General features: G+C 43.3%; 3 protein-coding genes across 4 annotated transcripts; 2 read left to right on the plus strand and 1 right to left on the minus strand.

The window, feature by feature from the left end:
• Positions 1-500: 500 nt before the first annotated feature.
• scg2a (secretogranin II a) lies at positions 501-4326 on the plus strand. Its single transcript, XM_049576911.1, has 2 exons — positions 501-590; positions 2092-4326. Exon 2 carries the CDS (start codon positions 2100-2102, stop codon positions 4011-4013), a length of 1914 nt encoding a protein of 637 aa, XP_049432868.1. The 5' UTR covers positions 501-590; positions 2092-2099; the 3' UTR covers positions 4014-4326.
• An 88-nt stretch (positions 4327-4414) lies between these two features.
• On the minus strand, positions 4415-12355 carry ap1s3a (adaptor related protein complex 1 subunit sigma 3a). Of its 2 annotated transcripts, none has more exons than XM_049576983.1 (5): positions 12223-12355; positions 10092-10270; positions 8837-8945; positions 4899-5036; positions 4415-4800 (listed from the first exon to the last, which is right to left on the minus strand). In XM_049576983.1, the coding sequence occupies exons 1-5, from the start codon at positions 12223-12225 to the stop codon at positions 4765-4767; spliced, it is 465 nt and encodes a 154-aa protein (XP_049432940.1). In that variant the 5' UTR covers positions 12226-12355; the 3' UTR covers positions 4415-4764. The 2 variants fall into 2 exon arrangements, with proteins under 2 accessions (XP_049432940.1, XP_049432939.1); XM_049576982.1 differs by lacking the exon at positions 12223-12355 and adding an exon at positions 12148-12216.
• Positions 12356-15227: 2872 nt separating this feature from the next.
• dhrs12la (dehydrogenase/reductase 12-like a) lies at positions 15228-26444 on the plus strand. The gene is made up of 10 exons (XM_049576959.1): positions 15228-15348; positions 17853-17986; positions 19770-19852; positions 19974-20069; positions 20242-20323; positions 20411-20472; positions 21386-21490; positions 21913-22003; positions 22652-22789; positions 25995-26444. Exons 1-10 carry the CDS (start codon positions 15293-15295, stop codon positions 26108-26110), a joined length of 963 nt encoding a protein of 320 aa, XP_049432916.1. The 5' UTR covers positions 15228-15292; the 3' UTR covers positions 26111-26444.
• The last annotated feature ends 393 nt before the right edge of the window (positions 26445-26837 follow it).

Below are 26837 nucleotides of genomic sequence, written 5' to 3' on the forward strand. Positions count from 1 at the left end.
ATACTATGAGCCTCAGGTACAAGAAGTGAAGCAACAACATGAGTCTGAAGATTAATTCTTGCAGCAATGAAACACAATTTAGGTCACAATTTAGCTGAGTAAGTTCATTTAAGCGTCTTTATTACCATCACTGGAGAAGAGGACGCCTTAAGATGTTTGCCACCGTGCATCCTGTGAATAAACAGGCTCATAAACACCAGCAACACTCGCATTATTGCACACAGCCGACACAGAACAGACTGATCTGCCCTTCAGTCCTAAATATAGCTCTATTATGAATTTATTCATTTCATCAAAAGCCATTATTATTATGCAGCCGCTGGGTCAGAACTCATCTCAGTTCATATTCACAGAGAGAAGCAGTTTTGTTTGGCTGACTCAAATGAACTGTGCGTGTGCGTGTGCGTGTGTGTGTGTTATGCATATGCGCGCGCGCCCGTGTTGCGTACATCCCCTCGCTCTGTGACGCACGAGTCAGGTGGTTGCTCTAATAGCATGAGGAGCTGTCCGCGGTGCTGAAACCAGACTCACACTGCGAGACAGAGATGCTCAGATCACTCACGAGCCTCCGGAGAAACTAATCACAGAAGGTAAGACCTGGTTGTTGCTACCTGCTTGAGCCACATGACGTGTCCACTCCTCTGAATGTGTCTCCTGCACCCAGCAGCACACAAACACAGCGTGTGTTTGTAGTTGAGCTTGTGTTACAGGAGCTGTTTGCCAACCTGATGCACCGCCACAGCTGTGGAGGCGAAGAGGTTGCGTTGTGTTGTTCTCATTACGTTTCGGGCTTGTTTGCGCTTCGTATCTTATAATTACCACTTTTCTTCCGTGTTAAAAAAGAAAAAAAGTGGGCATTAAGTGCGTGGAGTTTGGCTTTTTTAATTTAGGTCGCAAAAAGAAAGAAAAAAGTAAACACAAAATGACATCAAATTGCTTATGCAACCTCGATTCTGCTGTTATGCATCAATCTTTGTGCCTTCTGTTTGAGCAAAGTATAAAAAACATAATGTCCGTTTTGCATGCATTTGCATTAAAAACATGTTTTTTTTTAATGCGTTTTGCACGCACGCTTCTTAAAAGGCAGAATTCATCCCTCTGGAGAGTAATTTTTATTCGCAGCCGAACAGTGTTTAATTTGAGTTAAAGCTTGAAAAACAGCTGTAATTGGAGTTTGGAGGTTTTCAGCGATTAAAGGAGAGGCTCCATGGGAACATCAGCCTTAACGGGTTACCTTGACAACGGGGCCGTGACTCACGGAGAGCAGCAATTTGAGGACTAATGAGATTTGCACGGGAGCTGAATGCCGCTGCTACTGCTGCTGGCAAACAGGCGGCAGGATTCCAGTGTGATCCTCAGACAGCAGCAACAGGCAGGAGATGGAGGAGAGGACAAACACCCCGGGTTAGATGTGACACACATGAACCTGCATCACTTATAATAATGATAATAATGATAATAATAAGAAGGATGATGATAATAATAATAACATAATTTATTTTTAGTTGGTTTTTAATTATTTTTATCTACTAATTTATTTATTCATTTAAATAGAAGATTGACCACCAGTTGCTTTTCAGCTTTTTGTTGTTGTTGTTGTTGTTGTTGTTGTTGATGTTGTTGTTGTTTATGTTGCTGCATCTGTCATTTTTGTTTTGATACCAACTGTAAGAGCTACAAAACATGACCAAAAAATAATTAAAAAAATGAAATGAAAAAACAAGCATTATTCAATTAAAAAATAAAATAAAATTAAATTAAAACCTTTACCATTTATTTAATTTTAATTTTATTTTCTTTACAGTTTATTTCTATTTGACTGGATTCTGTCAGGCAGTTCAGGCATTAAACAGAAATCTTGTTAAGATAAACTGATGTATTAAGTTGGAGCAAAAGTCCAGACCTTAAACCGGATCTCCGGCCTATTAATCAGTGCAGATGTCTCCGTGGTCTGCGATCATCAGACCAGACATTTAAAGCGATAAGAGCAAAAGACATTTAAGAAATGCCAGAGCGGTAACTGCTGCGAACCTGTTAGCTTAATGTGTAAAGGTCAGTGCTGACATGTGTCTCTTTGTCTTTCCTCTGCAGGCGTCATCATGCCGTCACTCCCCCAGACCTTCGCCACAGGCAAACCTTTCCTCATCTGTTTTGCCAACATCCTCTTAATCCTCCTCTTCCTCAGTTCCTCTGGCATTCACGGGGCTTCTCTCAGAGAGCACAGACTGCGCGGAAGTGAACCAGACTCCCAGAGAGGAGACGTCCGCCAGGCTCCTAATGCTGACATGCTCAAAGCTTTGGAGTACATCGAGAGCCTCCGTCAAAGAACCGGCACAGACTCCCAGCAGCACGCCCCTCTGGCGACAGGGTACGATGCCAGCCACATGGATGATGCTGAGAAGCTGCGTGCCATGCTGAGACTGGCTTCTAACCCGCAGAGCAAAGATGAGGAGGAGGAGGAGGAAGAGGACGAGGAGGGGGAGGGAAGGGAGGACAAGAGCGAAGAGCTGCTCCAGGCTGTGCTCAGCACCCTCCAGCAGACGGAGAAGGCCTCCAAGCCGGCTTCCCTTCGCCCCAGCGTCGAAGGAGACGGCCTAAAGGACGGCGTGCATCCCAGGGTGCAGCAGAAGCAGTACAGCATCAAGCCTCACAAGAAGCTGCCGTTAATGTTTGAGGATGATGAAGAGGGTGAGGGGGATGAGGAAGAGGATGAGGAGGGGCCAGATCTGGAGCATGAGAGCCCCTTTAAACGCACCAACGAGAATGTGGAGGAGAAGTACACACCTCAGAACCTCGCCACTCTGCAGTCTGTGTTCGACGAACTGGACAAGCTGACGAGTGTGAAGCCCATGCATAAACGTCGAGATGAGGAGGATGACATGGAGGATGATGAGGAGGAAGATGATGATATGTTTAACGTGAGGAATGTGGCATATGATGACTTAGGCGGGGATCTTGCAGACTGGGGTCCGCTACACGAACAGGAAGAGGAAGAGAACAAGCATGAAGTGAACCAAGGGCTTGATTACGTAGACGACAATGACGAGGAAGCTAATGAGGACGATGAAGAGGAAGATGATGAAAGCTACCCAGTCAAGAGATCAAAAGATCCAGATGATGTTGCTAACCTGGTCGACTACTACCTCCTGAAAGTGCTGGAGAAAACAGAAGAAGAAGAGCAGAAACGAGAGATAGAGGAAGAGGAGAAAAAGAGGGCAGAGAGGAGAGTGGCTCAGACGCAGTACAGTGACAACATAGATCCACGGGCCATCTACCAGCTCATTCAGATCTCCCAAAAATACCAGATCCCACCCGAAGACCTGGTGGACATGCTCAAAACTGGAGAAATGACGAAGCAAGACAACTCACGAAAGAGCAACGAGTTAGCCAGAGCAGGAAACAAGCTCTCCCAGATATCCTCAAAGAAGGCACACAAGATCCCCGAAGCTAAATTCTACAGCAGACGCTTTCCTGACAGACAAAAAACCCCAGAAGAGCTGAGGACAGAAGAGATACTAAACATCCTGGGGTTAGGAGATGGGGAGGATCAAGCTCCCGTCAGGAAGCAGTACAAAAGCTCACTGTCACGACTTCACACTCAGCCTCCGGCGCGTTCGGGGGAATCCGCTCCTACGCAACGGCGCCTTCCCAGCACATTAAAGGACGACTATGACGACACTGTAGACGAGGATGAACTGGCAGCGTATTTAGCAGCTCAGATGCTGGCACAGTACCCAAACCCCGTGTACGGCAGCAGCAGCAAGGCGAACCAGAAGCGGGACGAGGTTGGACAGAGCATGACGGACTCTTTTGAACAGGCGATACAGGCTTATTTTGATCAAATGGACTCAGAGAAAAGCCCAAATGAAAAAAGACAGACTGAGAATGACGAGAGAGGCGGCGAAATGCAAATGCAAGGCTTTGATAATGAAGCGGTGATGAAACTGCTGAGCTACCTGAACCCAGAAACTGAAGAAAGTGATACTGATGCCAAAACTCCCCACGGAATCTAACAAGAGGCTCTATGTACATACATATATTTATTGTTTTGGTGGAGGGAGAGGGTGCAAATAAAGTATTTTGAAGAATAAAAACATGCAGTCAACTTTAGTAGTCGTCGACTTTCTGTAGGTTTACAAGAGTTCATATTTATTAGCAGAAATATGAGTGTTCAGACATTCACTTGATGCTTTTTTTAATGATGTTTGTTGCTCAACGACACTTAACAACCAGTACATGTGACTCACCAGCCTTTCAATGCACACACACACACACACGCACACACGCGCACACACACACACACCTCCAAAATCAGTGTTGGATCCCTCAGATTCACTTGTGTTTTCTTTTTGGTAATTCTTTCTTAATTGTGGTCATATGTGACATACCTGAGGTTAATAAAGCATTGACTTTATTTTTTCCTTACTGTGTCGTGTTTCTTCATTTACTCACCATCACACATTAGTCTTGCCTGACGTTTCAGATTACACAAACATATTTAAACATAAAAACAAAAGAGTATTTTCAGTCATATCTTCTTGTAATAAAACCCTGAGATTAATAAATACAAGGCTTAAAAGGCACTTACAGATCCAGACTTAATTACAACTCTTAAAACGTAATAAGAAACATGATAAATCACCCAGGTTGTGGTTATGGCATCGTGCCAAATGAGTCATTATTACTCACTAAATAAAAATGTTGCGGGAGTAATAAACCTTTTGATTCAGGTCTTGAAATGTGAGACATCGTCGTCGTGTTGGCTCAGTAGGCAGGCTTGCTCATGTATTCCTCCATTGTCTGTGATAAAAGCAGATATATTTATATATAAAAACACATTTCATATGACTAATGAGAAAAACCTACGTTCACTGAGAGTCTGTGAAACCTTAAAGTACCTCTTGCAGTGTGTCAGCGTCCTCCATAGACACACTCACAGCTATTTTGGATGTTTCTAGAACTTCTCCTCCCATCAGGAATTCGTCCAGGATGTAGTACGCCTTCTCAAAGTTGAATATGATGTCCAGCTCACACACCTGAAACAGAATCATATATCAGTGGCATGGAAAAGTTTGGGCCCCCCTGGTCAAAATGTCTTTGTCACCTAAGTGAGTAGAAAATTAACTGATCTCCAGAAGGCATGAAGTTAAAGATGAAACATGCTCTTTAACATTTTAAGCAAGATCAGGGTTTTATTTTTGTTTTGTACAATTTTAGAGTGTTACTAGGGTCTCAGACCTTAACGAGCTTGTTAGGGTTCTGGCTTGTTCACAGTCATCGTTAGCAAAGGCCAGGTGATGCTCATTTCAAATCTTTATAAAGACTCTGACTCCTGAAAGCTTGTCCCAACAGTCAGCAGCCATGGGCTCCTCTAAACAGCTGCCTAGCACTCTGAAAACGAAAAGACCTGATGAAGACTAGAAGAAGATAGCAAAGTGTTTTCAGGGAGCTGTTTCCTCAGTTGGTCATGTCAGTAAGAAATGGCAGTTAACAGGAACTGTGGAGGTCAAGCTGAAAACTCTCTGAGAGAGCTGCTCGTAGGATTGTTAGAAAGGCAAATCAAACCTCTGTTTGACTGCAAAAGACCTGCAGGAAGATTTCTCAGACTCTGGAGTGGTGGTGCACTGTTCTACTGTGCAGACACACCTGGACAAATATGAGCTTCATGGAAGAGTCATCAGAAGAAAACCTTTCCTGTGTCCTCACCACAACATTCAGCCTCACAAGTTTGCAAAGGAACATGTGAACAAGCCTGATGCTTTTTGGAAACAAGTCCTGTGGACTGATGAAGGTAAAACAGAACTTTGTGGACACAATGAGCAAAGGTATGTTTGGAGAACAAACTGTTAAACACGGGGGTGGATGGATGATGCTTTGGGCTTGTGTCGCAGCCAGTGGCACGGGGAACATTTCACAGGTAGAGGGAAGAATGGATTCAGTTAAAGTTCAGCAATTTCTGGAAGCAAACATCACAACATCTGGGCGATCGCAACTATTTACTCAAATATTTACAATCTTTGATGGGATTCCCTGCAGGCCCTCAAGACTATCTGGAAGACGGATATTTTGCAGAAAGTACACAGATCATCTATTTGTGCTTGACACAGTTTTATTCAGTGCAGGATTCTGCACCGGGCTCACTATACCAAAGCTCAGCTCGCATAAATATTTGAAACAGTGTCTCCTTCATGTGATCAATGTCAACAAACCCCAGCAAACTACATGCATATGTTCTGGCACTGTTCCTCCTTAAATAAATTTCGGACTGGGATTTTTACCATGTTATAGAATGTGGTTCCTCATACTTTTACTATTATTTATTTACTATTTTATTTTTCTATTACATGATGTAATTTTGATGTTTGTTTAGTAATTTCTCTTTTTTTCCCTGAACATTTGTGAAGGCGTGTCACCTTCAAAATGGCCTCCCATTGTGACCCATTGCTGTCATTAACCTGCATTCACGTCTCAATCAGGACTGGGTAACACCCCCTTACCAAGCTTGTAAAATGTTTGCTTGTCTCCTGTCCACCCTTTTGCACCCTGATGATGACCTTAGGGTTGAAGCTGGCCATGTTTTTTACATACAAGCTTTTTAACTTAATTCAGGTGCATCTGTTCCTGCTCCAAGCACGAGTGCCTGAGGTTTATTTTTTTCTTCCCATGTGCTGCTGACCCTCTTCTTTAAGAGCACATGTCCTCGAGCACACCACTACCTCGTTCTCCAAAGCATTTGAAAAGACCTTGAATCCCTTTCTTTTTCATATGATAATAGCGTGGCCTGTCACTTTGCTTTGGACTGAAGTAACTGTCTTGCTTCTGTTTTTTTTTTTCCTTCCTGTACTTTACTCTCCTCTTTTGTACGTCTGTTGTGCTTATGAGGGGTGTGTGCCAGGCTGCATGTAACATGTAATGACAACATGAAACAAAGCTGGGGAAAAAAAGGAAATCAAACAGGGTAGGACCGAGTGGTTCAGGAGCAGAGCACCTTATGGACAGCAGGGGGAGTCAGACTGGTGAAGAGCACGGTATGTGTGCACATAAAGAGGAGGGGGCAGGGATTTTACTGAACTACTGCACTGTAGTTCCCACTGAATAACCTTTGAGCTTACATTTCTCTACTAAATATTGTTAATTTCCTTGTTATGGTGCACACACAGCTTTATCACCGCTGTCATAGAGCTCCAACCGAAGGCAGATCTTAAAGCAATGATATTTTGGACACTACTGTGCTTCTATCTTTGTGGCAACAGTTTGAGTTTCAACACGATAATGTCCATAAAGAAATGGGTTTCTGAGTCTGCTGTGACTGCACTGCACTAAGCCCCGCCCTCAACCCCATCCAGTAACCTTTGGATGAACTGGAACACCGACTGTGAGATAAATCTTATCACCCGACATCAGTGTTGGACTCACTTGTGTCTGAATGGGAACAAATCCCTGCAGACAGGTTGTAAAATCTGGTGCTGGCAGAAGAGTGGAGGCTGTTACAGCAGTATATTAATGCCCATAGTTTCTGAATGAGGTCTTCAACAATCGCGTATAAACCTTTTCTGCCAAAATTAGCGCGTGTGTACACAGATTTTTTAGACATGAGTAAACCTGCTAAAAATAGTCTACAGGCTCCTTTCTAAGAGAGCTGAGTACACGGCCCTACAACAGACGCCTTCCTGTATGTGTGTGTGTGTGTGTGTGGGGGGGGGGGGGTTCTTTGGTGTGTCAGACTTAAAGACAGGCCGGAAAACCGATTAGTAAACTGTAGGAAGCAGCATAGAAGCTAACAGCAAAATCAAAACTGCAGCCACTATATTGCCTTATATTACACATACAATAAATAATATTATAATTGTTTCTTAATGTATTTGTCAGTAACTATAAGTGAGTGATCACACCGAGATGAAACGCTAGAAATGTGACGCCAGTAAAACCATTGTTTTCCTATGATACGGTGCGTCTGACTGGCGTTCAAGTCTTTTTAGACGCGCGTAGACGCTGAAAAGTTAAAATATCTTCAACTTTTTGAGCGTCAGACGCCAGTAGCTAGCGCACATTGAATAAGTTTTAAGTTTAAGTTTAAGTTTAAGATTAAGTTTATTTACTCTATTAATCCCCTGAGGGGAAATTCAATGTTTTCACTCTTGCTTGTTGCTTCCAGCATTTCAAGCGTCTTTGAAGCACCCGCGTCTCTAGCGTCTCATTTCTGTGTGATCACCCCCTAACTCCTCCTATGGGCACCCATAAGGGAAGGTTGTTGTATAAATAGATAATGAATAACTATAATAATATAGAATATGTCATTATAGAGGTAGTTATAATTGTAGACATATAGTGTATAGTTATATACTGCTTATAAATGCTAAATAGTCACAGTAAATCATTTCTTGTACATCTACTCTACAATGTTGTTCATGTTTGTCACTTCAGTATCAAACTGATGAAGTGACAAAGCTTCTTGGATCAGTAGTGAAACATCTTTAAGATGACCACACAAATCGCCCTTGACTTACTTCCACAGCACAAGATGACTTTGTGACCTGGATGAATTCTCAGAGACAATTCTCCTTTCTCAATTTTCTTTGTTACCATTTGTTTAAATACACGTGGCAGCAGACTAAATAAAATCATCAATTTTCAATTTCTCGATAAGGTAGCTCTTGTCCATAATCACTAAGACATACAAAAATATGACACAGTGTGAAACACCTTCTTAGACAGAAGCAGAGTTTGAGAATGGAGATCATCGTCATAAAATAACTGGTATAAAGCTTGCTCGTTTAGACTTTTTTTAACCTCTCCTCTGACTTCTGCTCGGGCTGTGACATCAGGCTCTACTTACGTTGCCAAAGTACTTATCCAACAGCTCGACGTATCTGTGCAGCACTTCGAGGGTCAGCAGCTCATTATCCTGCTCCTCCAGACCAGCGCAGAAATACAGGCTAGCATACCTGCGTTTAACGAGGACGAAGTTAATGGCTGCCACAATGTTGTGAAGAAACATTACAGGCACATTTGACAACACTCTGAGGAGAACATGTTCTAATAAAACTGCTTGTATGGAAGTAAACAACTGCAATGTCGAAAGCTTCTACTCTGTATTAGACGTGTTTTATTTTGTCTTTGCGCTGGAAAATCAACTTATTTTGATGTGTTCTTCTTCTATATCTCCAAAAGTCTTCATTCAAATGCAACTAGTAATCTAGTAGTGCGCACACATGCTCTATTTCATCTCATTTTTAACCAAATGTCACTAAAATATTTAACACACCTGAAATCAGCAGAATGACGTGAGATTTTTTTCTGTATTTCATCACCAAAGCTTTAACTGTTGATATTGATATCTCATTGTGTTTTGAAGATACTGGCCAAAGAACTTTAAAAGGGGCGTGGCTAAGCAAATGACTCCACAAACTCTGGGCCAATCATCACAAAACTTGCAAGTAATGTCTTAAGAGGTACCATGAACATATCCTCAAAGTCTCATTTAAATTGACCACTAGGGGCCACAATAAATCCAAAAAATGGGCTCAAGATAACACAAATCAGACTATAAATCAGAAACTGATTGTCCAATCAAACTTGCAGGATATGTTGAATAATAATGATGAACCACGTGTGTAAAATTATTTTGAAATCGGTCAATAGGGGGCGCCACAAGTTCCACACAAGTGCAATGGCCACTTGTGGCTATATCTGGACTTGTCGTTATTTTTGAGAGGGAGATACAGCTGTGTGTCTTTAGCAAGATTACAAGATTGTTACTGTGCATGAAGGAGATGAAAACCATAAGAGGATAAGCGCCGTGCTGCACCTTCATTATCACGGTCCCTTCACAACGAGGTCATTCTCTGTGTGTTTCACATGACCTTTACTCGATCCAGCACCTGTTAACTCATTGTTGAACATGGGTGTGTCTGTAATCTGTGTGTATTTTGAAGCATTAGCAAAGAGGACACACAAGTTAATCATTGAGCATAAACACAGTCAGGAGTGGTTTCTGCTCAACACCCACGTCTTCACCTGCCAAGAAAGGATCGCTGATGATGACTTAAATCTGAGACGTAGCTGGTAATTTTAACACAAATTAAAAGCACCTCTTGTAAACGATCTTGAGGTCCCTCCAGTGGAGGAAGTTGCAGGAACGTGGTTGACGTGCCAACACCAACATCATCATGTCCCGGATCACCTTCTTCTTCTCCCGGTCTGTGACTGGCGTGAACCATTTCTGCAGCCGCAGCTTCCCCTGCCGGCTGAACAGCAACAGGAAGCGCATCTGAAGAGGAGCAGGAAACAGACTAATGAGGATGAGACATGACTAAAGTGTGGATATTATACAGCTTGTCAACAGAGGAAACCCAGCACAGACACAAAATGAAGCAATCACCTACACTAAGACACGTACACCTGTTCAACTGCTCATTACCACAAATAGCTAATCAGCCAGTCACGTGGCAGCAGCTCATTAACATTTAGTCATGTAGACATGGTGAAGACGAGCTGCTGAAGTTCAAACAGAGCATCAGAATGATGAAGAAAGGTGATTGAAGTGACTCTGAACGTGGCATGGTTGTTGGTGCCAGACGGGCTGCTCTGAGTATTTACTGGGATTTTCAGCACAACCATCTCTAGGGTTTACAGAGGATGGTCCCAAAAAGAGAAAATATCCAGTGAGCCAAAATGCCTTGTTGATGCCAGAGGTCAGAGGAGAATGGCCAGACTGGTTCAAGATGATAGAAAGGCAACAGGAAGTCAAATAAGCACTGGTTCCAACCAAGGTGTGCAGAAGAGCATCTCTGAAGCAACAACACCTTGTCCAACCTTGAAGCAGATGGGCTACAGCAGCAGAAGACCACACCAGGTGCCACTCCTGTCAGCTAACAACAGGAAACTGAGGCTACAATTCACACGGGTTTTCTCACCAAAACTGGACAATAGAAGATTGGAAAAACCACATTCAGATGGAAGCATGGATCCATCCTGCCTTGTATCAACGCTTCAGGCTGCTGCTGCTGCTGCTGGTGTAATGGTGTGGGGGAGATTTTCTTAGTACCAACTGAGCATGGTTTAAACACCACAGCCTACCTGAGTATTGTTGCTGAGTGTGTCCATCCCTTTATGACCACAGTGTACCCATCTTCTGATGGCTACTTCCAGCAGGATAACGCACCATGTCACAAAGCTCACATCATCTCAAACATGACAATGAGTTCACTGTACTCCAATGGCCTCCACAGTCACCAGATCTCAGTCCAATAGAGCACCTTTGGGATGTGCTGGAACGGGAGATTCTCATCATGGATGTGCAGCCGACAAATCTGCAGCAACTGTGTGATGTCATCATGTCAATATGGACCAACATCTCTGAGGAATGTTTCCAGCACCTTGTTGAATCTGTGACACCAAGAATTAAGGCAGCTCTGAAGGCAACTAACAAGGTGTACCTAATAAAGTGGCAAACATACACAGTCAGTCTACAGTCAGAGCTGCCTGCAGCCAAAGCGAAACCACCCATAATTGAGGGTTGCACCACACAGCAATTAGATTTCACAACTAGAAATGTGAATGAAGCTCAACAGGGAAGTACAACACATCTCTGTCACCTCTGGGTGCAATAACAGTCAATACAATGTGTGTGTTGTGCAAGGGCAATTAATGAGAGCTCTTTGCCCTGAGGTCCAGCAGCACTGCCTCTGCCTGCAGCAACATAAACCAGCACATGTGGAGTAAAGGACAGGATAGTTTTGTGCAAAATTCTGGATTCAATTTAATTATGTTGTAAAACTATTGCTCGTTTTTATAAGCCAAAAAAAAAAAAAAATCACATTTCAACTTCTGAAAACGAAACGAACATGTGGAGATTTGCATCCATTTGCTTGTCAGACACAACATGGCTGATAGACTGCAAAAACTCTTCCTTCTTTTCCAAGCTTTTCCTCTTTGAGCTCATATGATAATGAAATGTGATACAACTCAAATTATCCTGCTGTGTTTCCACCTGTTACACGTGTTAACATCAGGAGTAACGCCACCACACCGACCTGTGATCAGGGAAGTGTCCTGTCAAACCGCTGTAAGGAAGAAGTAATAACACGTCTTCATTTACGTCATAGACAAAAGTAACGTTAACCTGATCAGAAGGCACCACCTGACCTGGACATTTGTTGCACTGCAGCACATCTTGTTACCGACAGGTGTGAACGTTCAGCAACAAACTCGGACACTCACCATTTTGTCACAGCAGCAGGAGAGATTCAGATCCTTCAGGGTTATGACGTCACAACCACAGAGTCCTATCCTACTGTATCCTGCGCGTTGTGAGATGAGGCGACATTTTTGATCTTCCCAGAAATCAGTGCGCTCATACCTTCTCCGGGCAGAGCCGCGCCCCGCTGCGCTCCTGATTGGCTGCAGAGGAGCTGCCGTCAAACACAGACAGGTGAATCAGTGCCGGGCTGTCAGTGAGGAGATGCTGAGTTTATGTTTATGAGTTTATGTAGCTTGTTTGTTCTCTTCCAGATCGTTTCGTCTGTCTTCACCTGACAATGTAAATATTTCAATGTAGTGACACTTGTTATTTAACTAAAGACTACTACCTTTGATTTCCAGTAAACTGAGCTCAGAGACTGTTCGTTATGAAGGGGTGGTGAACAACTGAATAATTTTTATTCATGCAAAAAAAAGTACAAAAAAATACAAGAAACAGCAATAAATAATAATAATAATGATAAGTGAGCAATGGATTAAAGTGAATATTGTATGTGCAAATAAACAACAACATGGGGGACAGCAATGCTCATAGTGGTGTTTATAAAGAGTCCATGGTGCAGTTTACTGTGAGCAGTGCTGGTTATGTAGCCTGACAGCAGCAGGCAGGAAGGACCTGCGATAGCGTTCCTTCACACACTTTGGGTGAATCAGTCTATCGCTGAAGGAGCTCTCCAGAGCTTTTATCTCCTCCTGCAGAGGATGGGAGTCATTAGTCCTCCTTTCTCCCACCACCTGCACAGAGTCCAGAGAGCATCCCACGACAGAGCTGGCCTTCTTGATCAGCTTGTCCAGTCTCTTCCTATCTGCAGCTGAGACGCTGCTGCCCCAGCAGACCACTCCGTAAAAGATGGCTGATGCCACCACAGTGTCAAAGAAGGTCTTCAGGAGCGCCCCCTGCACTCCAAAAGACCTGAGCCGCCTCAGCAGGTACAGTCTGCTTTGGCCTTTCCTCTACAGTGCTGTTATGTGATCAGTCCAGTCCAGTTTATTGTTAAGATGAACACCCAGGTACTTTTCAACTGTCTGTCTTGGTTCAGTTCTCTGTACTCCCCGTCGTCCCCATCTGTGATGAGGCTGACGATGGCAGAGTCGTCGAAGAACTTCTGCAGGTGACAGGTGGGGGTGTCGTATGAAAAGTCTGCAGTGTAGAGGGTGAAGAGGAACGGTGCCAGCACCGTCCCCTGTGGGGCCCCCGTACTGCAGACAACCAAGTCCGATACACAATCTTGGGTCCTAACAGGATCCAGGATGTGAGGTGATTAGCCACCCCTATGTGCTCCAGTTTGTCCCTCAGAAGTGCAGGCTGTATGGTGTTGAAAGCGCTGGAGAAATCAAAGAACATGATTCTCACAGAGCTTCCAGGCTTCTCCAGGTGGGAAAGAGCTCTATGCAGGAGGAAGATGACGGCGTCGTCCACCCCAGTGCCAGGCTGGTAGGCAAACTGCAGCGGGTCCATTGAAGGGCCTACTGCGGGGTGGAGACGAGACAGGACCAGGCGCTCCAGAGTCTTCATGAGGTGTGATGTTAATGCCACCGGTCTGAAGCTGCTGAAGTCCTTGGGGTGCAGAGTCTTGGGCACAGGTACCACGCAGGATGTCTTCCACAGCTGTGGAAGAATGAGGTCACAGATACAAGTGTCCAAAATGAGTTTCCTCCGTGGGGTGACTGGGCTCAGCCTTAGAGATAGGGTGAAGAGCTCGGACATCTGGAGGGAGCTCGGAGCAGAGCTGCTGCTCCTTCGCGTCGAAAAGGCTCAGTTGAGGTGATTCGGGCATCTGATCAGGATCCTCCTGGGCGCCTCCTGTTAGAGGTGTTCCAGGCACGTCCCACAGGTAGGAGGCCCCGGGGCAGACCCAGAACACACTGAAGGGATTATATATCTCATCTGGCCTGGGAACACCTTGGGGTCCTCCAGGAGGAGCTGGAAAGTGTTGCTGGGGAGAGGGACGTCTGGGGTGCTTTGCTCAGCCTGCTGCCCCTACGACCCGGCCCCAGATAAGCGGATGAAAATGGATGGATGGATGCTTTTGTGTATTTTACAGTTTCCTTTTGTTAATGAAGCACTGCATCGCATCACGAGATGTGCTAGCTTAGATAATCGCTTGTTTAGGTTATGTTTATGAGCTCCCTAAATTGTTTATCAGACTTGTTTGAAGGAGTAATATCATGAATGTTTATTTTCTAAGAATTGAGTTTAAATATATATTCCTTTGTTAATTTTCAAAACCACACATGTACTGTCAGTGTTGTAAACTTCCTGCATTTGGAGATTAAAGTATCCTCTCAAACTCCACTCTCTGGCCCAAATCATTCACTCCATAGATGTCCAACTCAAACCAGCGTATCCCTGAGGTCCTGACGTCCTCACAGTCATTGCAACGGCTCCAATACGAACATATTATGTGGTATGTGAAATAAAATTAGAAAAATAAAATTAAAAAAGTTATGGTGAAGGAAGTGGCTCAAGAAAAAATACTTTTAGCTTTGGGGAGGGTCAAGATTAAAAAAACAAAACAAGTCACACCTCAGCCACCTGCGTCCTCTGACAAGTAATATACAGTCCCTAACTTTAGCTAAATTTGCAGAGGACCTGGAGCCAGTATTACTTAGCTTTTCTCTCATCGTCTGCCTGCCAGGTTTGTTTTACTGTACATGAGTTTATATTTAATGTCATATTTTGCCCCTTTGAACTGTACACCTGTGGGGGCGGAGCTGAAGCTGTTCACCTGGGAGATGCCACCACAATAAAAGGAAGTGTACATAAAGTAGGAATAAACGGCACGAGTTTGACAACGTGCTGTAAATTCACTTTGACAGTTTGGACCACACATGTCGATATAATATGCTCATGATGTGTGTTTGTTAATATAAGTCATGTGAGGCGTTGCATCCTTCCTGCCGCCGCTGGGGGGCCGCAGGACTTGCTGTCGCCCACTGATGCTGATCCAGAGGAGCTCCACGTGGTTTGGGTCCAGGGTAAAAGCGGAGCAGAGAGTTGAGCTCAGCGAGAGGCTTCCAGAGCAGCACAATGTCTCTGTACCGCAACTCCGCCTGGTTCCTGAAGGGAGTGACCGAGTTCACCAGGTAAGATAAAGTCTTCATCTGATCTGTGTGTGTGTGTCTGCTGACTGAGACTGCACTCAGGTGTGTTAGAGGATGGAGAGAGGCTGTGTCCTGCTGCTGTGTCCTGGGGGCATCCTCCCTACTGTGTGTGTGTGTGTGTGTGTGTGTGTGGACATTTTATTATCATTAATTCAGATCAGTACACAATAATAACTTTTCTGGAAGCAGTAATGCATCATAGGATGTAACTGGAAAAAATTAAGAAACTCAATATGGAAGAAAATTTAAAAATTGAATCAGAGCTGCAACGATTAATCGAATAGTTTCCATCTATTGAATTAATCGCCAACTAATTTGATAAGTTATTAATCAATCCATTTTATTTATTAGTTTTCATATTTAAGAAAACAGACAAAAGTACAGGAAAACATTTTTTTCCTCACACCCTGGGAACAAACAGTCAGATTAAATCCAGAATGAGATAATAATGTGCCCACATAAAAAAAGAAATTGAATAAAATAAAATAGACAGCCTCACAGCTGTTCAGGCAGATATGTGATGAAGGGTTGACGTACCCTTCTAAAATCTGTCCTGGAGTCCTCGTAAAGCAAACTTTATCTTTTCTAGCTTCAAAATATTGTAGTGTGTCTCTGGATCTGAGTCATTTTTTTAAGGAGAAAATTTCTCTGATTCCAGCTTTTTAAAATGTGAATCTTGTCTGTCCTCGTTTCTCCTCTGTGACAGTAAACTGAATATCTTTGGGTTGTGGATAAAACCAGTTTATTTGAGGACGTCATGTTTGGCTTTGGGAAACACTAACTGACCTTTTCACCATTTTCTGACATCTGATAGACCAAACAACTAATCGATTAATCGTCATAGTGAAAATAACTGTTAGTTGCAGCCCTAGATGAAATACTTTATGATGTAATGGCTAATAATATCTCCTAATATTAAATTCTGCTTTTTGCTTAATGATTTTGTTGTAATTTTATTTCTGATTCTAATGGGAGCAAACATCACAGGGCACTAACAGATAAGTGCTCTGATATTTAACATTTACAGGCGCCATTCTCTGCAAAATAAAACTAGCTATAAATTAAGGCTTTTTTCCATTTATTTGCACAAACATGATCGAAAATACAGCTAAAACAGTTGAAAAATTCTGCAGAAGATGTTAGAAGACAAATATGAAGGTACCTCCCCTATTAATTAACAACAATCAAACACTAAAGAAAAAGATAAAAGCAAGGATTGCACAACTGAGCAAGAGTTACAGACTAAGAAGTGATACACCATTGTTAGAGATGTACAATTTACACAAAAACAAACAAATTCAAATGAATCAGTGAAGTGCTAAGGGAGTTCTTTTCAGATGTTTTTCTAGTTGTCTGTATCAATAGATCCTAAGAGATTTACCCACAAGGCCCCATTTTCTGCCCTACATATTATAAGAGGGCCCGCTGCCTCACCTCACGGGCCCCAGTGCCACCGCCCTGCCTGCACTGTCCATATTTACGCCCCGGAATGTGAGGATGTGCTGCTTTTCTTTGCTTCGTAACATGTTTGGCTCTTTGGACTGTTGATCGGGCAAAATAATCATTGATATCAAACAAGTGTGTGCAGGTGATAAGAGGTTTGGTGAGGTCAAAGGTTATTTAAGGGCTGGAACTTTGAAAGGGATAAGATGAGGTTTTGACCTTTTGTCTGCTGCTGCATCAGTGACCAGAACGTAACGGCAGCACCGCTTTGAATATTATTGATTTTTGATTTGAGCAAACTTAATCGTGACTCAGCAGGAGCCATGTAAGACCATACATCAGCTGCTCAACCCCAAAGAGGCCCTACACGCTTTATCAGTCCTGATCTGATCTATGGTGGCCCTAAGGCGCCTTTCCTCATCAGCGTGCAGCACGCCAAGTTGTGTGAAGAGGTGCTTTTGTGATTGTTTCCCTTCTCCCCTTTGTTCTGTGTTATCTTTTCTCCCAGGGAGCTGCCCGGCAACCCGCTCTGACCCTACACTAATAGCTCTCTGCATGACACCATCGAACAGAGCGGGCATTTAGCCTCCGACTTACCCCCCGCCCTGTCCCTTTATCCCCCCACTTCAGCCGCCCTCAACAATGGCATCCAGGACAATGGGGGGAATTGAAGTCCTTGGTGCTACACATGCTCACACACACACGCGCGCACACACACCGATCCTGTTGTCACCGTTGGTAGTCTGACCCCAAACCCCTTCTCACCAGAGATGATGCCAGGCACACTCTCGTCTTCATTGTATCTGTACAGTAAAGCTGTGAGGAGACGTACAGTACACAGGCTGACCTCAAACACTGACCCGTTCTGAACTGAACTAACACACACACATACACACACTTTTTCTCTCCATTTACAGCCCTTTAATCACAGCATCACTCAGCTGAGCCCTGAGGCAGAGCTTTACAGCGGATGCATGGATGCATTAAATGTGCAGATGTTGCTGACATGAATATAACGCAGTTGATGGTCATATGTCTCGCAGGAATGCCTTCCTGTCAGCCTCCAAGAGGTTCGTGGAGAAGGACCTGGAGGTGTCTGTGGCTGGACGCTCCTTCATGATAACAGGAGCCAACAGCGGCATTGGGAAAGCTACCGCCATGGCCATCGCTAAGAAAGGTGCTGATCCTACTACAGATTAACTCACATCCTCCTCAAACACCAGCGTTAGTTTATTTTTCATTAGTTGGACCTGATAAGTATAAAAAAACCCTAAACATTTTCTTTGAACAGTGAGTAGTTTTGAAAAGACAACGATGTTTTTATATGAAGATAATGGGTTTATTATTATTATTATTAGAATTATTATGAATAATAATTATAATAATATTAATAAACTTTATTTATAGAGCAAAACAGAGTTACAAAATGCTTTACATGTCAACAATTTAAACAGACAAGACAGAGCCGCTGGGCCCTGACAGGAAACGCTCTGTCCCCTTTAGTTTTCAATCGGGCCTCTGGAACAGGCAGAAGGACCCCAAAGTACGTCCTGGTGTGTACGGTACTAAGAGGTCAGAGATTTAGCTGGGAGAGAAACCATGAAGAGCCTTAAAAGCAATCAGTAAAATCTTAAAATCTATTCTAAAACATACTGGAAGCCAGTAAAGAGGCTGAAACTGGAGTGATGTCATCACGTCTCTGGCAGCTGGATTCTTTACAGTCTGGAGTCGATTAAGAGATTTTTGATTCAGGCATGAAAAGAAGCTGTTGTAGTGATTTCAGCATGATGAGATGAAGGCGTGTAAAATTGTCTCTGCGTCTTCAAAAGTCAAAGTGGATCGTAGCTTTGGGACATGCAGTTCAAAACTTAAATTACTGTCAAACCAGACTCGAAGCAACATGTTTGATATTATCCACTAGGGGACCACACGAAGGCAGAATTTGTTGAATAACATGCGATGACAACAATCTCTGTTTGTCTACATTCAGCTGAAGAAAGTTTTTTTGACATCCAGCTTTTAACATCAGTAAGGCAGTCACTGAGTGAACACATCATTCAAGGGTCTGTGGATCTAACAGGCATGTACATATGTGTATCATCTGCATAGAAATGAAAAGAGACACCATGTCTCTGAATAATGTGCCCAAGGGGAAGCAGGTACAAGGAGAATAAAACTGGTCCCAGAACTAACCCCTGGTGCACACCATACTTAAGTAGATGAAAACGAAGAGAAGTGGTAATAGTCATAAGTATGTAATAAATATAAAACTGTTTATTTCAATGCCTGAACATTGTTGTGTAAGAAACTAAATTACAAACAATGTCGTGTAACTCTGTGGGTCAGGGGTCACCGTTCAAATGTAAAGCTTTTCAAAACCATTTATTTCAACACCTGAATAATGGCCATGCAAAAACTAAATTACAAATAATGCAACATGTCAAAAAGCCTTGTGATTTTTTTTGTCAATTTGTAATTCTGTATGAACTTTTCTTGCTCCATACTCCAAGCTAGGAATGTCCCTTTATCTGTAGGAACGGTCTGTCACACTTGGCTGGAGGCGCAGGTTGGCTACCCCTGAACTGGCACCTCTCTAGCAACCAGTCCATGTTACATGTTTGGTCTGTACAGGGACTTGAACCGGCAACCTTCTCGTTCCTGAGCCAAGTTACACGTCACATGTAAAACCTTAAACTCATGCACAGCAGTTCTCCAACCATGGAGCGTGACAAACAGGCCCACTGCACCTCAGTCTTACCTTTTATGACTTGATGGCAGCTGCTAACACACCTGATCTCCCACACTGTAAATGTCACACACTACAGTAAAGTATAAACATTAAGTATGTCCAGGTAAAAACCATTAGCTCTTACTATTCCCCTTTAATAAGAATAAATGTGTCTTCAAATACTGTTTTCCTCAGCTGGGAAAGAATGACATTTGTTCCATGTCCGTCACAGGTGGAACGATTCACATGGTGTGCAGGAACAAGGACAAGGCCGAGGAGGCGAGGGCTGATATCGTCAAGGAGACGGGAAATAAAGTACAGTATGACTCACTTCTCTACAGGCAATTTAAAAACACACAGGAACAGATAACCTTCAAATTGTCTGGTTCCACAACGTGACACTGTTTATTATTCTAAATGGCTGGCGTCATTACAGGAGGTCTACGTCCACATCCTGGACCTGTCTGAGACCAAGAAGGTCTGGGAGTTCGCTGAGGCCTTCAAGAGGAAGTACAAGACCCTCAATGTACTGGTGAGTTTCCTGTTTTCACATTTGGAAATATATAGTAATGTGATTATTGATTCAATTTTTTGCTGGTAGGTACTTCAGTTTTCCTCTCTCTTTTTCTTTGTTACCTTTTCTTGGTCTGTCTTGGATCAATAAACACCAGACGTAATGACCTCATGTGTTGTAATCTGTGCAGATCAATAACGCGGGCTCCATCATGAGTCAGAGGGAAGTAAACGCCGAGGGGCTTGAGAAGAGCTTTGCCACCAACGTCCTCGGTGAGTCAAAGGACGGGGTGAGGTGTGAAGAAAACGATGATGAGGTAGAACGATGGGAAAGTTATGATGTTTTTTTTTTTCAATCAGGTGTTTACATCCTCACCAAGAGCCTCATCCCTCTGCTGGAGAAGAGCACAGATCCCAGAGTGGTGAGAAGTTTTACTGTGCTTACTATTTTAAAAACTTTTATTGCAGCGTAATCCATCATTTTAATGAACATTTAATGGCTGCTGGGTTGTGGCTATTTAATGGTTCATTGCAGGTCACACCAATGAGACATGACCTCAGAAATCATTCTGAAAATTAGTTAAAAAAATCAGACATATAGACGTTTTTTTGTTGCTAACAACACATGATTACAGACTGCAATAATATCCAATAATATATTTATTATTTCAGTGTAAAAATGATGCTGTGTAGTCAGCAGTGGAGGATGTCTTTAGTAAAGTAAAAACAATACCACAAAAAAAAACAAAAAACCCCACTGCATTCAAATGTAATATTATTTTAACCCTTTGAAACCTGAAATGACATCACTTTTCTTGTGCTGCTTTCAGACACCTTTCGCAAATATTTAAACTTTTGAAGCCTGAGCAAGTTGGTGTGACAAACTAAAAAAACATGGGAAAAAAGGCAATGAGCAACAACTACGTTTAGAAAATATTAATAAAATATAAAATAAACTAGGAATAAAAGAAAAAAGCTATATAAATAAAAATATAAATGATATTTAGAATTATTACTATTACATATTTAAAATTATGTTACAGAATTATGATGATTTTAAAGCACTTTTTCCAGGTCATTTCCTTGTTTGTTTTCAACTCCTTCTTTTTTTTCTTTTCTTTTTACTAATTTGGTAGCAAGTTGGTGCGATTTCTTTCAACAAAAAAAACAACAACAACCAAACATTGGGAAAAAAGACGATCAGCAACATCTAAGTTCAGTAATTAATAATAAAAAAAAACAGTACATAAATATCATATGAAACTGGGTATTATGTCATTCCCATATCAACCTCAGCTCCCTCTTCTGTCCTGTTTCCCTTCGTCCATGTTTCAGATCACAGTATCATCAGGGGGAATGCTGGTGCAGAAGCTCCGGACAGGAAACCTGCAGTCTGACAGGGGCCGCTATGACGGCACCATGGTCTACGCCCAGCACAAAGTAAGACGTGAGATTGAGACATGCTGATCCATGTGTTAAGACTCAACTGAGGAATGTAGGAAACAGACAAGGCATATAAAATGTTGGCCACATTTAAAGATGCTGCATCAAAATACTGGCAAGTGGAAGTTCTAGTCTGAAAACATTATTAAGAGTACCAGTCTTCTAAAGCCAGCTAAATCCTGTTTTGATTGATGTCATAGAGAGCTGTGATTCATCAAATGCCACCTGGGCAAAGATGCCTCATATCTGAGTCTATTCCATATGTTTTGTGGTGATAATTTGAAATGTGCAGCATTAGGATGGTTGGCTTAAATAACACTGACATGTGAGTGTCACCTGCTGAGAGACCAACCTTTCTGACGTCCTCAGAATCTCACTTAAGATGCATTTATTTGTGTGTGTGTGTGTGCGCGTTTCAGAGGCAGCAGGTGGTGATGACAGAGCAGCTGGCAAAGGCTCACACAAACATCCACTTCTCCGTCATGCATCCTGGCTGGGTTGACACTCCAGGTACCGCCCCCTCTCACACACACACACACGCACAACACTAAAAATTAGCAGCCATAACTTTTTAGACAAATTAAACAAAATCATTCTCTATCCACGGACGATCGTAGTTAAGAGGGAGCTGAGCCAGAGAGCGAAGCTTTCAATTTAGTGGTCCATCTGTGTCCCAACCGTCACCTATGGTCATGAGCTCTGGGTAGTGACCGAAAAAATGAGATCATGGATACAAGCAGCCGAAATGTGGGGTGTCTGGGCTCAGCCTTAGAGATAGGGGGAGGAGTCAGACATCTGGAGGGAGCTCGGAGTAGAGCCGCTGCTCCTTCGCGTCAAAAAGGGGTTAGTTAGAAGTGCTCCAGGCACGTCCCACTGGTAGGAGGCCCCGGGGCAGACCCAGAACACACTGGAGGGATTATATATTTCATCTGGCCTGGGAACACCTTGGTGTCTTCCGGGAGGAGCTGGAAAGTGTTGCTGGGGAGAGGGACGTGTGGGGTGCTTTGCTTGCCTGGCTGACCCCGCGACCCGGCCCCAGATAAGTGGATGAAAACGGATGGATGTCATTCTGTATTCAAAACAATCATTAGCCATTATAGTGTCCTAATGCTTGCAAGTTTGTTCCTGTCCCTCTGTGTCAATGTCTTTCTGTCCCAGCGGTGGCCAACGCCATGCCAGACTTCCATAGCTCCATGAAGGACAGTCTGCGGGCCCCAGAGCAGGGGGCCGACACCGTGGTTTGGCTGGCTGTCTCCGAGGCTGCGGCCACAAACCCCAGTGGACGTTTCTACCAGGGTATGTTGTATTACTAAAGCAATCTCTGTCATGTTCATTTACCTGCTCATCTATTAGGGATTTGTGTTAAAATAAAGAGACATAAATACAATCATAGTATCTCAAGATTGTTAAAACAGTGAGAAGGGGAGAAGAAGAGAAGAGTGACGAATACTACTGGCTGAATTTTGTGTGGATCAGTTGTGGGTTTGCATGGTGTGTGTGTGCGTGTGCGTGTGTGTGTGTGTGAGGGTTTGGCCTGTGTCCATTGCAGCTGGAGTGGGCTGCTTTTGGTGCCAGATACTGCTAGAGAGTACAGTGCCTCTGTGAGCACACACACACACAAGTGCACTTTAGTGTAGACACACACACTCACACACACACAATGACCTTGGTGGCCTTGAAGGCGACTGAAGCCTTCACGCCATAAAATTCTCACTTCAACACAAATGAACTGTATTCATCTTTTAACGTGCTGTAATATGAGGCAGTTATGTCTGTGTCCTCTTTTTCTTATTTTAGGCAGGTTGGTCCAACGTCCTGTTTTCAGTGTGTGTGTATGTAATACTAGTATAAAGTGACAGTGACATGGAGACATGATTGAGGACAGCTGACAGAAGTCTGTTTGGACTTTTTTTGAAGGATTGGACTTTATATTTAAAGTGTTTTCCTGAACAGCAGTCAAACTGCTTTTGCATTGCTCTACGTCAACATTCGCTAAGCCCATCTGCTGTAAGTGCTGATATTGTGACATTTAACTTTCTTGTTATCATAGCAACACTGATTATTTTTGATTTTGGCATTCTCATGCAAGTTAATAAAAACCTGGGATCCTGTCTTGTCTATGTTCAGATCAAAACTGGAAACAGTATTTGCTGTCCAGTGTACAATGGGTGGGTTTCCCACTTGGTCCCAAAATGGGTTATGCTAGAGCTTCCTTGGTACCAAGTGGGTATGGGCCCAAAATGGGCGTGTTATCTGGGGCCCACTTGGGTAAACTGACCCACTGGGCAACTGGCATGGGGCTGATATGGAACTCATGGACCCATATAGGGCCCATTTTCACCCCATTTACTACCCACATGAGCCCCACATACAAATGCTGGTTCTGCATCTCACACGGGAAACAGGTTTTATATTGCAATCTATGTCACACTGTGAGATGGTCATCCCAAATTTCTGACACTGTCAGAGTTTTATCCCAGGCTGTCTTTGATCGCAAGACTGTGACAACATCCACCCTTGAACCTCTCACACTGTGCGACGTAGGACCACCGTTTTAGAGCCACGACCAAAGAGATCACCGTTATCGTTGGTCATCTTTAATCTGGGACGGCCCAAAATTGCAGTGTATATCAGCCTTAACTCAAGATAATCCACAGACCTTGTTCTGAGCAGTTTCATTAAGGAACCGTTTTCTCTCTTCCGAACTACACCCACATGCATCTACAGCTAGCTCAGCCAGCACCACTGAGCCAGCTAACATTACGGCTAAGCCGAGGATGGTGCAGTTGATGATTATATGTTGCACTGTGACAAGCAGGAGCCTCTTGTCTATGAGTAGATGCACGCTTTGCATGGTGATATGCAGGGGCGGAAATCCCGGGGGGGACAGGGGGTATCATTTGAGACACAATTAATAATTTTTGAACAATGCAGTAGTATTTATTGAAAGCACAATGTAAGCGGTGCTCGTTATAATCACGCAATAATGTGCTATTTAAATCTTAAAAGATTTAGTCCCCCCCTCCCATTCCTAGTAGTGGTATATCCCACACTCTTTCCAACGGGCGGGGCTGCTTGGCAGCAGTAGCAGTGTGTGGCTGGACCCACTGCCCACATCGCGCATCGCAGGGTAAGATGTTCACTCACACAGACACAGTTTAACTTAGGCTACACATGTTACAACACATCCCATTTACTGTTACAAGCCCCAGGCCCAGGCTGATAATATAAACTGTCTGCAACATTTCTCCTGCATTGTTCAAAAGCCTACTCAATTACAAGTGCTGCTAAGCTAAAGGCTAATGAATAAGCTCAGAGTTTAGTGATAGAGAGGACAGGAGAGAAAGAAGAGGGAGAGGACAGGACAAGAGCAGTCAGTGGCGGAGCAATGGGTACCTGTCTGTAGGCTCTCCACCTGTCAGTGAGACAAACATGAAAGACGTGCAGTCTAACTGACGAGGAGCGGTCATTACGCGCGACTATTACGCACGGTTGTGGCGGAGCAGCTCGTATGGATACCTGTCTGTAGGCTCTCCACCTGTCAGTGAGACAAACATGAAAGACGTGCAGACGAGGAGCGGTCATTACGTAAACCAGTTTACCAGTTTAATTGCAGGAAATGTTTAGTTGTTAAGCCATTTCTCATAAGTATAGACATTCACTCTGCCTGTTGGAAAGAGAGAGAGAAGATTAAAGCGTCAAACTGCGGTAAAAGATGCTGTATAAAAGACAGGCTACAACTTTTTTTCCTTGTCCCCCCCTGGAATTATTCTCTAAAATTTTACTGTTTATTGTCCCCCCCAACTATGAAATGGGATTTTTGCCCCTGGTGATATGGTTGGCGGGTGTAGATCTTTAACAGAAAATAGTTCCTACAAGAAACTGCTCATGACAAAGTCTGTGGATTATCTTGAGTAACTGGGTCATGATTTCTGGAACGAGACATTACTGTTGAGTTTTTCAAATATATTTTTTGTAGCACTTTGAGCACAAATAGCCGAGTGCCATCCTGTTCAATTATATTGGAGATAAGGTAGACATCTCTACGGCTGATATCTCCAACACTTGGCAAGTAACATCAAAACAAATTTAGATGTATTAATAGCACTACAGGTGGAGCAAAATCGTATTTTTGATTTTCAGGTGAACTGTCCCTTTAAAAATGTCTAATATTGCTCTTAGTAAACTCTGTACAAACCCTGGTGTTTGAATCACGTGTCAGTGTCGGGGTGATGACTGGCTGCCTCTGTTGCAGTTGGGAACGAGGGCTGACAGTTACTCCAGTGTTTGCATTTCTATTTCCCTCTAAAGTAGCAAGCTGATGTTTGTACTTGTGCTTTATTGCCTCGTAAACACAAACTCTGTCAGAACGGACCCCCTGACGCCTTGTAGAAATCAATATTTAACATAAGGACTTGATTAGGGAATAGGGAATACAACACAGATCAATAGACAACTCTAACATGGACACACCTTCTTATGTGTGTGTGTTTCTGCACAGACCGAAAGATGGTGTCCACCCACCTGCCACTGGCCTGGACCCACAGCTCTGCCCTGGAGGAGCAGAAGTTAATGTCTCTGCTGGAGGACTTGGCCAAGACGTTTCAGCCACACTGAGACGGCAGGAACTGGCTACCAGCACGCCACCGACACTAACACCACCCGTTCACACTGACCGAGGCTGGGCTCAGTATTTCATTCCTCCAGCTGAAGGAACAGATCTGGGTGCGTTTTATCCACAGCATTTGAGGTGCTAACACTTCCTGTGGTTGAAATATGAAGATATACTGTGGAACCCAGCCTTAAAATGAGAGATTAAACTCACCTGTAATGTAGGGATGAGTGAGATCTGTAATGCTTTGTAACTATATATACGATTAATTTTCTTATTTAACTTTTTAAGGACTAAACATTGAATTTTATAGGAGAGTTTGATGGTGATGCTGCCTTTAAACCATCCTTATCCTGCTGATGGAGAGAGCAGCTTCATAAACCAAACACACACACATCCCAGTCTGTTGCTGTGACTTTAATAAAGTTGTCAATCAGATGGGAATCTGATTTGACCAAAGTCACGCACACACCCTGCGTCATTAATTCACAACACCAGCTATGAGTTCAACAGACTGTCTCGTGTCTCGACGACTTGCAAACGTGTCACGTGATGTGTGTTTAATCCCTATGTGAGTAACCTGTGTGTTTGCCATGTTGTAGTGCAGCTCGTGTACTGTGCAGGTTGAGCTCAGGCTGGAGGTGAAGTGCTCTCTCTGTTAGTCGTGTGCCTTTAATACTCCGCACAGCAGCATCACTTGACGTGCAATAAAACCTGTGTATTTATGACTCT

This window comes from Epinephelus fuscoguttatus, linkage group LG5 (assembly GCF_011397635.1).
Source record: "Epinephelus fuscoguttatus linkage group LG5, E.fuscoguttatus.final_Chr_v1".
NCBI lineage: Eukaryota > Metazoa > Chordata > Actinopteri > Perciformes > Serranidae > Epinephelus > Epinephelus fuscoguttatus.

Coding starts and splice junctions, on each gene's coding strand:
- ap1s3a (XM_049576982.1), bottom strand. CDS start 12,174: ATGTGCTGCAGTGCAACAAATGTCCAG. Junction 10,271..12,147: donor GCAGTGCAACAAATGTCCAG/GTCAGGTGGTGC, acceptor GCTCCTCTTCAG/ATGCGCTTCCTGTTGCTGTT. Junction 8,946..10,091: donor CTCAAGATCGTTTACAAGAG/GTGCTTTTAATT, acceptor CGTTAAACGCAG/GTATGCTAGCCTGTATTTCT.
- scg2a (XM_049576911.1), top strand. CDS start 2,100: ATGCCGTCACTCCCCCAGACCTTCGCCACAGGCAAACCTTTCCTCATC.
- dhrs12la (XM_049576959.1), top strand. CDS start 15,293: ATGTCTCTGTACCGCAACTCCGCCTGGTTCCTGAAGGGAGTGACCGAG. Junction 20,070..20,241: donor ACAAGACCCTCAATGTACTG/GTGAGTTTCCTG, acceptor TAATCTGTGCAG/ATCAATAACGCGGGCTCCAT. Junction 22,004..22,651: donor TGGCTGGGTTGACACTCCAG/GTACCGCCCCCT, acceptor TTTCTGTCCCAG/CGGTGGCCAACGCCATGCCA.